This window comes from Lolium rigidum, chromosome 1 (genome assembly GCF_022539505.1).
Source record: "Lolium rigidum isolate FL_2022 chromosome 1, APGP_CSIRO_Lrig_0.1, whole genome shotgun sequence".
NCBI classification, from domain to species: Eukaryota; Viridiplantae; Streptophyta; class Magnoliopsida; order Poales; family Poaceae; genus Lolium; species Lolium rigidum.
This window is the reverse complement of record NC_061508.1, coordinates 208348768-208363881: the sequence shown is the minus strand read 5'-3', so window position 1 is coordinate 208363881 and position 15114 is coordinate 208348768. Positions and strand designations below refer to the sequence as shown.

General features: G+C 44.7%; 1 protein-coding gene across 1 annotated transcript; it reads left to right on the top strand.

Annotated features, from left to right (window-relative positions):
* Positions 1-6035: 6035 nt before the first annotated feature.
* LOC124688880 (pentatricopeptide repeat-containing protein At3g59040-like) lies at positions 6036-12650 on the top strand. Its single transcript, XM_047222499.1, has 7 exons — positions 6036-6192; positions 6921-7236; positions 7367-7657; positions 10653-10901; positions 11006-11130; positions 11565-11663; positions 11744-12650. Exons 1-7 carry the CDS (start codon positions 6131-6133, stop codon positions 12426-12428), a joined length of 1827 nt encoding a protein of 608 aa, XP_047078455.1. The 5' UTR covers positions 6036-6130; the 3' UTR covers positions 12429-12650.
* Positions 12651-15114: the final 2464 nt, after the last annotated feature.

The following is a 15114-nucleotide window of genomic DNA, read 5'->3' as shown; positions in this document are numbered from 1 at the left end:
CCTTATCTATCATTTTAAAATTTGAGACAAATAAGTAACATCTTAAATATTGATGAACCAATGAATGTTGATTGCTTTAATGTAGCTGCGCGAATACTACCGTGCGACGACATCTAGCTTGTTAGAGGCATTCCAGCTCACTACATGGATCTGAAATTCTATGTAAGTTACTATAATCATATATTATTACATCTTGCCTCATACTACTAATATTTTTTCTTATTATTTAGCCGATATCAAAGTGTGCACGAGAACCAAGGGGTCATGAAAATATGGACGTTGCTAGGTTGGCTCAGTTGTTTGATAGTTGGCCTGATAGCAATGAGTACCAAATCTTGAAATGCATGCACTATGGTAAAATTTAATTCATAGATTTTTTTTACTAAATAGTGGTTTACTAATGGTTAATATATTTCTAAATATATGCATAGTTGCAGATTTTAATACTTTGGGACATTTTAGGGCTGTTTCTGTTGTTGTTCGTCTTAGATCAAAACAAAATAAAATTATCTCTAATTTAGACCCGCTTCCAGTGCCTACTTTGGAAAAGAATATATTTAGAACTATGGTAAAAAAATCCCCTCACTCGTATTACATGGAGGATTACCCGCAGTCAGATTCATTGATTCAAAGTGTGGCTCAAAATCCAAGGGACGCTTGCGAACCCGGACCGATTACATGGAGGATTACCTGCGCATGCGGCCGGCGGTGCTTGATCGGAGACGTAGTGGCAGACGCCGTGAGGCTTCTTCACCAGCAGCCGATGGAGATTGTTTTCGCAATCCACGCCGGAAGCCTACCAGCGACGCTAACTGCATCCTCTAACTCCAATTCGATGGTGTCCTCCCTCGCCATTCCCGACCCACGAAACCCTACTTTACCTCACGACGGGCGGCGGTAAACTTGAGTATTTTTCTCCGAGCGGAGGCAGCGGCGGTTTAGGGAAGCAATCCGTCGCAAGCCTTTTATTTCGGCTTCTGATATGGGCTCGTAGTAGAGCTGGCCCGGGGGCCTCGTCGTACATCTAAATGGGCCTACTCGTTACCCAGCCCACAAGAAAACGGCCCAGGAGTGCGCCCCTGAAAAGATCCTCCTGCTCTTCCTCATCCGGAGACAGGATGACAGAGATGGACCGTGGGGTTTAAGCAAGCAGAGGTTCTCCTCTGCCAATAAGGCTCCTCCTCCTGCTCCCCCGCTCTCGCTCCGTTCTTCACCAGCCTGGCCTGTGTGAACAGAAGCTGCACATTGCACATCGCTCCGTTCGTCACCGGCATGGGCCTGTGTGCGCCTCGATCGTTCCTCGAACGCCTTGAGCCTGCCCAACGCCTCCTCGAACGCCATATTCTCCATGTCGCCAAATCTTGGCTCCCGCGGAGTACAAGCGGTCGGGCACGGTGTCGAGGAGCTTCTTCTCCATGGCAGCGTCGCCGAGCGTAGAGTCAAGGCTCACATACCTCGCTGACATGCCGCTGATCTTGACGGCATAGTCGTCAAGCAGTTCCCCCTCCGCCATGTACAACTTGTCAAACTCGCCACGGAGTGGAGAGCCGCGTCACCTTGACGCTCTAGGCGCCGACGAACCTCGTCTTGAGGTTATTCCACACCGCCTTCGCCGTCTTCTTCGCCGACACCTGCATGAGGATGTCCTCTGACAGCTCACCGTCTTGTTCTTCTTCTCGTCCACCGTTGCGCCATCCGCAGATGACACCGCCTCCACCTTGATAGCCCCGATGGTGTAGTTCATCGGCGTGAGCATCGGACATGTCACCGATAACACCATACATGACCAACGCGGATGCCGCGACAGTGGACGAGAAGAACAAGACGGCGAGGGCACAACGATGTCAGAGGACATCCTCATGCAGGTGTCAGCGAAGAAGACAGCGAAGGAGTTGTGGGACAACCTCAAGACGAGGTTCGTCAGCGCTGATCGCGTCAAGGCGATGCAGCTCTCCACTCTCTGTGGCGAGTTCGACAAGGTGAACATGGCGGACGGGGAGCTGCTCCACGACTACGGCGGTAATATCAGCGACATGGCGGCGAGGTACGCGAGCCTTGGCTCGATGCTCGGCGACGCCGCCATGGTGAAGAAGCTCCTCGACACCGTGCTCGACCGCTTGTACTACACGATGGCCGAGATCGAGTAGTTCTGCGACGTGGAGTTGATGGCGTTCGAGGAGGCACTTCCCATTGGGCGGGCTCAAGGTGTTCGAGAAACACTCACGGTAGCGTGCATGCCCAGATTGACGGTGAATAGAGCGATGGGCGCTTCTGCTCACAGCAGCTCAATGGGACGGACATCAATGTCAGCACGACGGTGACAGTGGGAGCAGTGTGGCCTCGGGCGCGAGGGGGTGGCGCGGTAAGTGCCACAACTGTGGCATTCGTGGCCACTTCGCCCGTGACTGCCGGCAGCCGAGGAAGGAGAAGAGCTCCTCGTCGATGTCGGTGGTTTAGGGGGTGAATGTTAGCAAATAAATTGTGATGTGTGTCCTGTGCGTGCGTGTGAGTGTGTCGGTGACGCGTGAGTCTATGCTCGCGTTTGTGTTCAATGTCTAGGTGTAGGTCAAGGTAGGAGATAGAGAGGCCGATGTAGAGACCGTCCTCCTCGCCTCCTTCGAGACGACGCATCATGAGCGGCAGCTCGGCGTCAAACTCGAGGAGGCGAACGACACGTGCCCGCGCCACCGATATCTCCCGCAAGTTCGTGGCACGAGAGGCTTCGGCAAGGAGTTCATGGCCGCCGAGCGGCGAGTCAGGGTGGCGACACTAGCACAACGAGCTAGAGAAGCCGCCACGGGGGAGGCTACGGGCCTCACGATGGTGGAGACTGCCCGTCAAGCATGCCAAGCAGTTGAGGAGGAACCGGGATGAGGCGGAGGCGGCGAGAATGTGTCAAAAGAAGGGCAATGCGGCCATCATTGACCTCACTGACGATGGCAAAGACACCACCGGCAACGCCAACAGCAGCGGGTCAAACTGATAATATATCCTAAAGTTGAATGAAATATAGCCTTAACTACTATCACTGACACAATGCTAGTGGCATGGCAGCACACCACTAGTTTTGATTTCGCTATGCCACAACAGACTAATATGTACTAGTGATATATCTTTTCTGGTATTATTCACTTTGATAATCAGAAAGCTTCTAAAACCAGTGCTTCTTTTACAGGGCAAAGTTCTTTGGGATCATTCATTCTGATGCATCTAAAAAACTGGTATACTCAAAAGATTCAAATAAAGTGGCCATATTGATTGTGATGAGTTATGAGGTGTACCCATCTGTACGCATGCTGCACTTAACGCTTAGGTCGTTCCACTTATGAGATTTCAATTTCATGTGTTGCAATGCAAAGTTGAATTAATTCTGCAGTCCTACGAGCTGTTGTACAAAGAAATAACAAATTAAAAGCATCACAAGCAGAATAAACAAAACTCTTCTACACAAAAGATGGGATAGTTGTACTAATTACTCACAGTTTCAATGAGGTCATTGCGGTGACCTATTGTGCCTAGCAAGTCGAAAACTTGAAGACCTGGTTTTCAGGTGTTTACAACAGATAGGTGCCAATAAAAAAAATTATGTTAATTGGAGTTAATTCATAAAGAAGCATGTACAATGCAAGGTGCTTAGGGAGATGCAAAAATATTTCTGTGCCCTGTGATGGCTGTCTGATAAATATTGACCCTTCTTGGAAGCTGGTGTTTGTGTGTCGGCTCGCGCTAAGTCATGCCACGACCAGTTCCCTGTGTCCACCTATTCAAATTTAGGAATTTTCTCCATCTTTGGCTAAAACATGGCGCATCCATGTCTTCCAGGTGGCGATCTCGAAGAAAGATACAGTAGAAAAAGAAGCAGATGAATGGGGCTCGAGGAAGGGATGGACGGGCTCATCTCGGGCCAGCTTCGATGACTTGGGCACATGCGGACAGAGGTAGATGGAGCAAGGACAATAAGATTAAAAGATAGAATTTTGTAGGGACTCGTCTCAGGCGAGCTACGAAGACTTTGGCACATGCGGACAGAGGGAGAGGGAGCAAGGACTATAAGATTAAAAGATAGAATTTTGAAGGGGCTATTTAAAAAAATATTGCCTTGGTGGCATCGTTCAACGACAGGTCAGATATGTGTACGACTTGCGGTGAACCACATATCAACTTTTAGGACTCAAATATGCATTTTCAAACAACTAGGACCAATTGACACACCCGGCCCCGTAACTTTGGGAGAAGGGGTGCCTCCTCACAAAAGGGGGCCGCACCAGGCCCGAGCGAAGGTCTCCACAAAGTGCCAGAAGGTGAAGGAAGTTGGTGGTAACTATAACGGTCCTAAGGTAGCGAAATTCTAAGATGCATTTTACTCTTTTAAATATATTCTTCCCCAAAGTAGGTACTCGAAGTGGGTCTAAAATAGAGATATTATTTTATTTTGATCCAAGATGAACTATATAAATAGTCCAAGAAAATCCCAAGGTAATAAATAATATATTTAGAAATGAATTAATTATTAAGACCAAATAAACCACTTAATAACCAATATATGAATTTACCATATTGCATTCTTAGTTTGGTATCGCCAACCTAACAACATCCAGATTTTAATAATGCCTTGGGTCTCATGATAGTGCGGCATCAACTAAAATAATAATAACAAACAACACTACTAGTCAAAATATAAATATGTGATTGTGGTAACTTATACAAAAGTTCAGATCCATTTAGTGAGCTGAAATTTTCTCTAACAAGCTAGATGCCGTGCCATGGTAATATCCACACAACCATATTAAAGAAAGCAATATCTATTTATTCATCACTATAAGATGTTACTTATTTGTCTCAAAATTAAAATAACATATAAAGATTAGACTCGTGACATCGTAATTAACATAATTCCGATTTCATAGTAGGGGAATGGCTGAGAAGCTCTAATCCTTATCTATTATTTTAATTCTGAGACAAATAAGTAACATCTTAAATATTGATGAACAAATGAATGTTGATTGCTTTAATATGGCTGTACGGATACTACCATGCGACAACATCCAGCTTGTTAGAGGCATTCTAGTTCAGTACATTGATATGAAATTCTATGTAAGTTACTATAATCATATATTATTACATCTTGCCTCGTACTACTGGTATTTTCTTCTCATTATTTAGCCAATATCATCCTATGCACGAGAACCAAGGGGTCATGAAAATATGGACGTTGCTAGGTTGGCTCAATTGTTTGATAGCTGGGCCCGATAGCAATGAGTACCAAATCTCAAAATGCAATATGGTAAAATTTAATTCATAGATTTTTTTACTAAATAGTGGTTTACTTGATCTTAATGGTTAATATGTTTCTAAATATATTATGCATAGTTGCAGATTTTAATACTTTGGGACATTTTAGGGCTATTTCTATTGTTCCTCTTAGATCAAAAAATATCTCTAATTTAGACCCGCTTCTAATGCCTACTTTGGAAAAGAATATATTTCCTCCAATGCATATTACTTGATGTTTATATAGATACATGTAAACACATTTTAACTATAGATACATCCATTTTAGCATCAACTAATATGGTTTGGAGGAAGAGTGTTTAAAATTATGATAAAAAAAATCCCCTCAGCCGATTACATGTAGGATCACACGCAGTCAGATTCATGATCAAAGTGTTGCTCAAAATTCAAGGGAGGCTTGCGAGCCCGGACCGATTACCTGCTCATGCGGTCGGCGGTGCTCGATCGGAGACGTAGTGGCAGACGCCCGTGAGGCTTCTTCGCCATTCCCGACCCACGAAACCCTACTTTACCTCACGACGGGCGGCGGCGAACTTGAGTATTTTTCTCTGAGCGGAGGCGGCGGCGGTTTAGGGAAGCAATCCGTCGCGAGCCTTTTATTTCGGCTTCTGATATGGGCTCGTAGGTGGAGCTGGACTGGGGGCCTCGTCGTACATCTAAATGGGCCTACTCGTTACCCAGCCCACAAGAAAAGATCCTCCTCATCCGGAGACAGGGTGACAGAGATGGAGAGTGGGGTTTAAGCAAGCAGAGGTTCTCCTCTGCCGATAAGGCTCCTCCTGCTCCTGCTCCCCCGCTCCCGCTCTGGCTGCAGCTAGAAATTCGGACGGCGCCGGCGATGGAGGCGGCGATGGGGACGCTCGGCTCCCAGTCCCCGCTCTCCTTCTCCTCCAGCCTCTGGTACCGCGCCCCCTCTTCCCCCTCTCCTACCTCGCCTCGCCGACTCCGGTAACCGCGTGGTGCGCCCGCGTCCGTGGAGGGTCTCGGAAGAACTCGCTGTTAGTCTAGTTTAGTTTAATTTAGAGGGGGTTCTCGTGCTTGTGCGCGAGCGAAGGCGCTGTAAACCGGCCTTGTGTATTTCGTTCCTAATGCGCGCCTAACCTTGTGGTCGCACGTTTTACGGGCGACTCGAGAGTTGTTCGTTGAACAGAAGGTAGTTTATGCTGCAATTCGCCTCCGTAATTCCTCGATGAGAGAGAGTGTGGGATTAGAGGTTGTACATTCATTAAGAGGACTCCCATAGTTTGATTGGTGTAGCTATTGACCTTCGATTTCGTCAGACTGCCAGGTCTTTCTTTGCTGCCTCTTCTTTAAAAAACCATAAAAGTACACATGGAAGCGGATAACTTTACATTTATCAGTCAGATATCTCTCGTTTATAATAATGTCACATACATTTTGCCTGATATAAAGTGCGGGAATGGCATTACTGCCTGCAGTTCCGGGCATGTGGGTGCATCCAGGTTGCCATTGTACATGCATTTCTACTGTAAATCTACATCCTATATTAGTACGATTTTTGATGTAAAAAAAAACTGCTTGCACCTGGTGTATTGCAGCTTCCTTTTTCATGCCTGGGTGGTCGTTTCCTTGTTTTAATCTGTTTGAAACATGTTTCATGGTGCCAGCAATGCAAAGGTATCCTGTGGTTTGCTCGTCTATAATGTGAAGATCAAGAGCAACCGAAGACTCGAGGTGGTCTGCCAGGGGATGCTGGCACCCAGAAAGTTTGTGCGGAAGAAGAGGGAAGAGGTCTTCAAGGATGCTGCCGATGAGGCCAAGCAAAAGAACTGGAGGAAGATGATGAGCGAGATAGAGGAGTCGGGATCGGCTGTATCCATTCTCAAGACTCAGCGGAACACCAAGGAGCCGCTGCCAAGGGATGCGGTTCTTGGCACTCTCGTGCGGTTCAAACAGCTTAAAAGGTGGAATCTGGTCAGCGAGGTATATCCACTTGCAGCATGCTAGTCAAATCTGAAACTTTCCTGGTGGCTAAGCAGCTACCGGCGACTCATCAATCTACCAGCAATATGCTCTGAAGTATTTAAATGTCTGCACCTTTTTTTTCCTTCAGATTCTTCAATGGCTTAGAACGCAACATTGGTGGGACTTCGGCGAGATGGACTTTTTGATGCTCGTCACGGCTTATGGAAAGCTGGGAGAGTTTAGCAAGGCAGAAAGGGTCCTCAAGTACATGAGCAAGAAAGGTTACCGGCTGAGTGTGATATCTCAGACTGCTCTTATGGAAGCATACGGACGAGCTAAGCAGTACGAAAAGGCCGAGGCTGTATTTCATAAGATGCAGACATCAGGCCCTGAACCATCGCCTATTACATATCAAATAATTTTGAAATCGCTTGTTGAGGTGCGCATTTAATCAGACTCTTGCATTTATGTAGTCTAATGTTTCAGCTACTAGAGTTTATCAGGAACTAATTCCATATCGTACGAATACTGTTTTGTCGAATTCAGTTTATCACTTTTATTCAGCGTAATACATCATGATTCGGTAATAGAAAATTTGTGGAATTAGCCATAAAGATTCAGTTGCGTAAGTAATTTCTCAAAAATGAATATCCTTTTGCTGAACACTTTGTTGTGTGTATAACATCCCGATACCATATTCAGTTTCATGCACCAATCAGTAGAACCAAAAGTCCGAACTGATTGGGGAGGTTGGGCGATCCACATATATTTCAGCAGTTGGCATTAGCATTTAGCTGCACACAACGTGCCTTGTCTTGCAAAAACTCGATGATCTTAGTGATTTTTTTACGTAATGCTCTCAATATTACATGGTGTTGACCTACATGTGAAGTTTCCAAAGAAAACCAGACCCACTTGTACATCCTTGAAATCAATTAGATGTTGGACATCCTTGAAATCAATGAAATAGTATTGTGTGCCGACGTCGGTTGTGGCCATCATCTGACATCATCGCACTTCAACTGCCTCGGGAGGGAGGGGCAATAGTTTTCTAAGGCTATGTAGACAAGCTGTTCGGTTGCTAAATGCAGCAGCTGTGATACCCTATTTCCAATGGGCTTAGGGCATCTCCAACCGGGCGACCCATCCCGCGCCCGCGCGTCCGGATGGGTCGAAACGGACAAAACCGCGGCCCAGCGCGCGGACCCATCCCTAAAACGGATGGCCGCGGCGTCCGGGACGACCCAAACCCGGCCCAAATCTTGGACGAGTTTGCGTGGCCGCGGACGCGAAAGGCTGGTCGCTCGCGTCCTTCCCTTGTCCGCCCCTGGCCCGCCTGTCTGCCTCCGAAAACAGAAACACTCCACTGTACTCCCAAAACCTAGAGATGGCTGACGAAGCGACTGCCGCCGCCACCGCCACCACCGCCACCATCGGAGAGGAGGCACCCGTGGCCGTTGCCGCTCTTGCCGTGGAGGCCGAGCTCCCCCCCGGGCCGCCGACGAAGAAGGCGAAGGCCGACCTCACCCCGGAGAGCGAGGAAGCTCGAGAGCAAGAAGAGGGCCGACCGCCGCAGGGCGCTCGACCAACGGAAGAGGGAAACCGCTGCCGCGGAGGAGCGGCAGCGGGCGGCGGAGCAGCTTCTCCAACTCAAGACGGAGGCGAAGAGCACTGTCCTTCAAGAGCAGCAGGCGCAGGCCATCTGTTTATCGTTGTTGTCTCGCTTTGCTCTAGGTGTGGCGAGCTTTGGAATTCTACAAAGTCAACAATGGAGAGAAGACCTTTGCCTTCCCTCATTGTTGGAAGGAACTCCAAGGCACCCCCAAGTTCCAGGAGGGGTACGAGGGGTACATGGCGACCTTGACTGGCAACAATCCTGCCAAAGATGCCACGGTCATTGACCTTGATGGTGGGCAGCCTTGCGGTAGCTCCGCTTCTCGTGCAAGTCGTCCACGCGGCCACAAGTCAACCAAAGCCGACATGAAGCGTGATGTTTCGTCCATGCTATTGTATGGCACTTTGAAGGAGATGCATGCGGACAGAGAGCTGTCCACGGACAAGAGGGATGAGAGGAGGCGCCGGGAGAAAGAAGAGGACAGGAAGAAATTCTTTGATGTCCAGCGTAAGAAGCTTGAGATTGAAGAGGTCAAGGCCAAGACCAAAGCTAAAGAACTTGAGCTCAAAGAGAGAGAACTTGAGCTCATAGCAATGGCAAGGGCCAAAGAGGTGGAGCTGAAGGCGAAGGAAGTTGAGCTCAAACGCCAAGCCGAGGACAACCTCATCATGAACGCCGACTTGACCAACATGAGCGAGGCAAAGAGAGCTTGGTTCGAGAAGAGACGGAAGGAGATCCTCGAGCGCCCAAATTGAGTTAGACAATCTCAATTGTAATTTTTATATTTTTCTCAAACTATGGCACATTTTATTTGATTTATCATGGTACATTTGATAATATTTTATGGTATTTGATAATATTTTATGTTTATTATATATTATTCTATGTTTACGAGATATTATTCTATATTTGTTAAACATTGTTTAAGGATCTGTGGCCAGAGGACCTATTTTCCAAAGAAATAGGCCAAATGGCCAAATGGCCGAATGGGTGGCCGCTGCGTTGGGCGCAGCGTGCGACCCAAACGGACGCGCGGACGCGGGGCTCCGTCCGCGCGTCCGCTCGGGCACGCAAACGGCCCAAAACGGACGGCCCAGCGCGTCCGTTTGGGTCGCTCGGTTGGAGATGCCCTTAGGACCAATTATAAGGATCTTGTTAAATCCAAGGAAAAATTTAGCCTTCTATCAGATTTAGTGCTGGTCTCCTCCAGATGCTATATACGCTATTTAGCGTGGTTTAGCAGCGCTACAGCACTCTATTTCGTGATTAGCGCCGTAGCATGGACTCTCAAGATTCGCTATAGCGACGCTAAACCGACATTATATCATGCTATTTTTTCATTGGTTAAAGCACCTTTGGGATAGAGAGGACATAACTCACATGCTAGTGCAGGCTGAGCATGTGATTTGTTGATTTCAAACTTGCAATAAAATTGGCATGAGGCTTTGCATTATGGGAGCGTGATCCAAAATGGTTACTTGTCTAACAGAAGCAATAGCAGCCACGCAAGCAGAGACCAGAATTAGAGGATATGTTTATTTATTTGTGCATACTAATCCTCTTGCTTATACTTAGATTCAAATCACAGGTTTATTGAATCTTCTCTTTGTTACTCATTAATCATTGATATTTTCGGCATTCTGCACGTACTGTTCAACAGCCTGCTATTGAAAGTTACCACGGTCCCATCTCTTGTGCAACTCCTGCCCAAGTCTTTTGTGTTAGCCTATGCATCTATATAAAAGAATAGCATAATTATAGCAGTTCTGAAGTACTCTACTTTGGTCCCTAAAACAAATGTCTTGGCGGTTGCTGACAGGGTGACAAATATAAGGAAGCTGAAGCCGTATTCGAGGATCTTCTTAATGAAAAAAGAGCTTCTTTTAAGCCAGACCAGAAGATGTTTCATATGATGATCTATATGTACAAGAAGGCTGGTGACTATACCCAGGCACGTAAGCTATTCGCACAGATGCCCGAGAGAGGAATCCCACAGTCTGCAGTCACTTTTAATAGTTTGATGTCATTTGAAGCAGATTATAAGGAAGTTTCAAGTATTTATGATCAGGTGCTTCTCCAGCGTAACTAACTATCAGTATTTGGTCTGCTGCTACAGACTGGAAGATATAAACCTGTTTCGTTTTTTTTCTTAACAAATTCCATAACTTTTAGATGCAAAGAGCCGGACTAAAACCAGACGTTGTCAGCTATTCCCTGCTCATTAAAGCTTACGGGAAAGCCAGGAGGGAAGATGAAGCATTGGCGGTGTTTGAAGAGATGCTTGATGCTGGAATCAGGTTCGACTTCATTTCAATGCGTTGAGACTTAGAGGTCATTGCTGGCTTGTGAAATCATGAGTCCAGTTGGCAAAATTTGGTTAAAGCCATGAGCCTGTCATGTTTAAGCTGTGAGTGCACACTTCATCCAATGATGACTATTTTGGTATAGATTGCACATTTTACACAGTAGTACACACATCAAAGAGTTTTCATGTAGGCACAAACTTAATGTCAGGCGGCCTGACTCAGGCCATTTGATTGTGATAAAACGTGTCTTTCCAAATCGAGAATAAAAGGAAATAAATTCTGTGGTTCTGTTTATAGAAACCAATTCATACTCGGTTGCTTGCCCAATTCTTTAAATAATAAAAAATTCAAAGCACCACATTTTCACTGAAGAATAGCTAGAATATTTTATTTATTTGTGATTTAATACAATGTTGTTTTTCCAGGCCAACACGCAAATCGTATAACATCTTGCTTGATGCATTCGCAATATCTGGATTAGTAGAAGAGGCTCAAACAGTTTTCAAGACTATGAGAAGACACAGGTATGACTTCTATTGTTTTTTTTTCAGAAAGAAGGTGTAACTGCTGGTTTCTCACCTTATCACATTATTTGCTTTTGCAGGGTTGAGCCTGATCTCTGTTCTTACACAACAATGCTCTTAGCTTATGTAAATGCTTCGGATATGGATGGGGCTGAGAAGTTTTTCCGTCGGCTTAAAGAGGATGGTTTGAGGCCAAATGTTGTTGTTTATGGAACTCTGATGAAAGGCTACTCGAAATTGGATGATGTTGACAAAGTAATGCGAGTATATGAGAGAATGCGGGTGCAGGGTGTCGAACCCAATCAAACTATCTTTACTACCATTATGGATGTACATGGCAGGAACTCAGACTTTGGAAATGCTGTCATTTGGTTCAACGAAATGGAAACACGTGGATATCCACCAGACAAGAAAGCGAAAAACATCCTACTTTCTCTTGCCAAAACACCTGAAGAACAACAAGAAGCGAATGAGTTGACAGGGAATGGTGCATTTCAGCTTGAAGTAAAACCAAATGGGATGACCTCAGGTTTAGGTGTCGATAGTGCTGATCTGCATGAAGGTGGGCTGACTGATACTGGACATCACCATTCCTTAAATGGTGCGTCCACAACAAATGTTCTAAATGGTAGTAACGGGACTGGGAGCAGTGGTTTTGATGATGAAGACAACGAAGATGATGATGATGATTATGAGGAAGACGATGAAGACGACTTAAATTTTGTTTCTTTCAAAGATAAGCGGGAACTAAATTTTGCGACATAATATTTTGGACCTTTGGTGTATATTTTCTTGTAGCAAAACTTATGATAGCTTTTCCTACACAAAAGGACTAGTGATATTACCAAAATGTCATTACGGCTGACCTGGATGATGTTTATGCCTAGCCTTGTCTGTTAAGAGGGAAATGAGTCGAACTGATGGTAGATACCTGTGGCGTAATGGCCGATAGTTTATCAGATAAGTTTTACTTGTATTTTCTGTTGATTTCAGCTTGCATCCGATGCAGAGAAACGTTTACCACCTCATGTAATCAATTTCACATGTTCTGTTAGGATTGCAGCAATTCTTTTTATCAGTACATAAGGCTTCTACACGGAGGAGGTTTCGGTGACATCTCTATGCCTCATCAGAAAAGGGAAACTATATTGAGCACTTAAGTTTTTTTTTTATCAAACCCTTTTCTTCAGTTCAGAATATTGTATCTTATACAGGAGCGGCATTGAACATGCTGTGATGCTGAGTTTAGTTGTCTACATGCTGAAACTCCTTCCAACTTTAGGTTGAAACTTAAGCAATAACAGTTTTTCTTTGCCTCGCTAATTTTTTTATTCATAACTAATTACTATTGGCTTTGTGACAAAGCAACTCTTTTCTTGCATTGAACTATAGCTTTTACTGATTTCATTGGTCCGAGTGCAGCGTGTCGACCTTTGGTACGCCCACCCTGGTGTTTCTCTGAGATTTTATACACTGTTCTCCAAAGTGGTACATACTGTTTGCGATAAGTTCTGTTCATGAAATGATATACACTGTTGTGCTAACTGTTCTCTGCTTACTTTGTACGGCAACTGTTAAAAGTCATGGTGAAAAGGAAACATCAGAGCTCACAAAATCTATGATGATACGACTGGAATATCTGCCATCCAATCTGGAGCTGGTTTCAGATTTCCCTTCATAAACTTAGCCACAGCTACAAAACACATAAGGTAGGTGAGGAAGTTATGGTAAAATATGCATGAACAAGACAGATGAAAATATCTTTGTTTGTTTTGTTTGCACTCATTTCACTCAAATTGCTGATCATTGTATCTTTCATGTTTTATTCTCCTCCTCTGATGATTATTCCGTGATGATTCTGAATGCAGTCGGTTAAACTTTAACATCATATCCCCTTTCTCTTATGGTTAACCTCTAAAATTTCCTTACATGAGTACATCCTAAAAAAGAGGGGCGTGTCTATCGCTCTATGCATATATTTCGTACATCACCGGCTGAATCCTGTCCTCAGATCCTGCTAATCTGCTTGACAACAACGTGCAGCTCACTAACATGCCTCTTCGATTCTTATTGGGGCATGAACCGTATTATCTTCTGAGCTCACATTTCAGTTTTTTTGTCCCAAAATGTTGTCTTCCCTCCGTGAATCATCATCTCAATGGCATCTGAGTGTTTTTATATATAAAAAAATAAGGCTTCCCTTGCTAGTGATAATCGATCGTTCTTCTTTACTCCTATAAATTCGAGTTCGTGATGATAGAGGGCTCTCATGAGGGTTAATGGTGCTTTCATATTTATCCTATACCAATTGGAGTTTTGTTACTTGTAAATTGTCAGGTTTATGTATTGTGAACGTGGTAGTTGTGCGTAGACTGATGTGTTGCATGACGGCATGAGTGTATTTATTTTTACTGCACCTCCGCAATATTGCACAGGTATTCAGCTAATTGACAGGAAGATATCGCGGCACTGGCCAATCTAGGCCGATGCATCTTGGCTGGCCTGCTGCGCTGTCGACCGTGTGCTGACTGATGGTAACTTCCAACGGGTGGCTCTCATCGGCGGAGAGCTGGCACAATGAACGGCACACATCAGTGGTGGTGCCATTGGCATTGAAAGCAAAGCTTATTCTTGGTGACCGGTCACTATACCATGTTGTTCCGGTCAAATGTTTTCTATTTCATATTAGTTCTTTCTTTCTTTTTCTCTTGATTCTCTCGTACGGTTTTTGGCATTGTGTTGAACGGTTGAATCTAGTTAGAGGGATATATGTTGTTCTAGTGAGGTATTATTATCACATCCAAGTAAATGGTGATTTCAACTAACTACTACATCTGAAAGAGAGAAAAAAATCGATCACAATGCTAACCAAGGGTGCTTCACTCTAATGCAGTTTCTTATTTTTAAAATGCATCATATCTTAGTGATGCATAAAAGCAAAACAACGACCAATATGGCCCTACTTTTGATGTTCTACGACATAAATGTACATGGCAACATATCTCCCTATATAGAATTGTTGCACTAGCCAACTATCTTAAAAGTTTTAACTGATGGAAAGGTGTTCAACAACATATTTACTTTAACACATCCATCCCTCTCCTACGTTGAAACGAATTGATAAAGGCCTCACAATCTCGTTTGATTGCCTCATCGATCACTAAAAGGTGATGAAAACAACCTCTCGTGTCACCATGCGGCTGCCATCGCTGTGAGGATACTTGGTGTGTTTTGTATTTTGATGAATCCAATAATTAGCAACAACCTATAGTGTGTTATTTCCTAGTAAATCATATCTAATGTCCAAAATATGAAACAATCCAAGCACACCTATTTTCATAATTCCTCACTAAATCCATCATATCCTTCTTTGTTTGGAAACCATGGGTTCCTCCAAAGTATAAAGTCTTCACATGGTTGATTCTTCAAAATAGAGTTCGGACGAAGAATA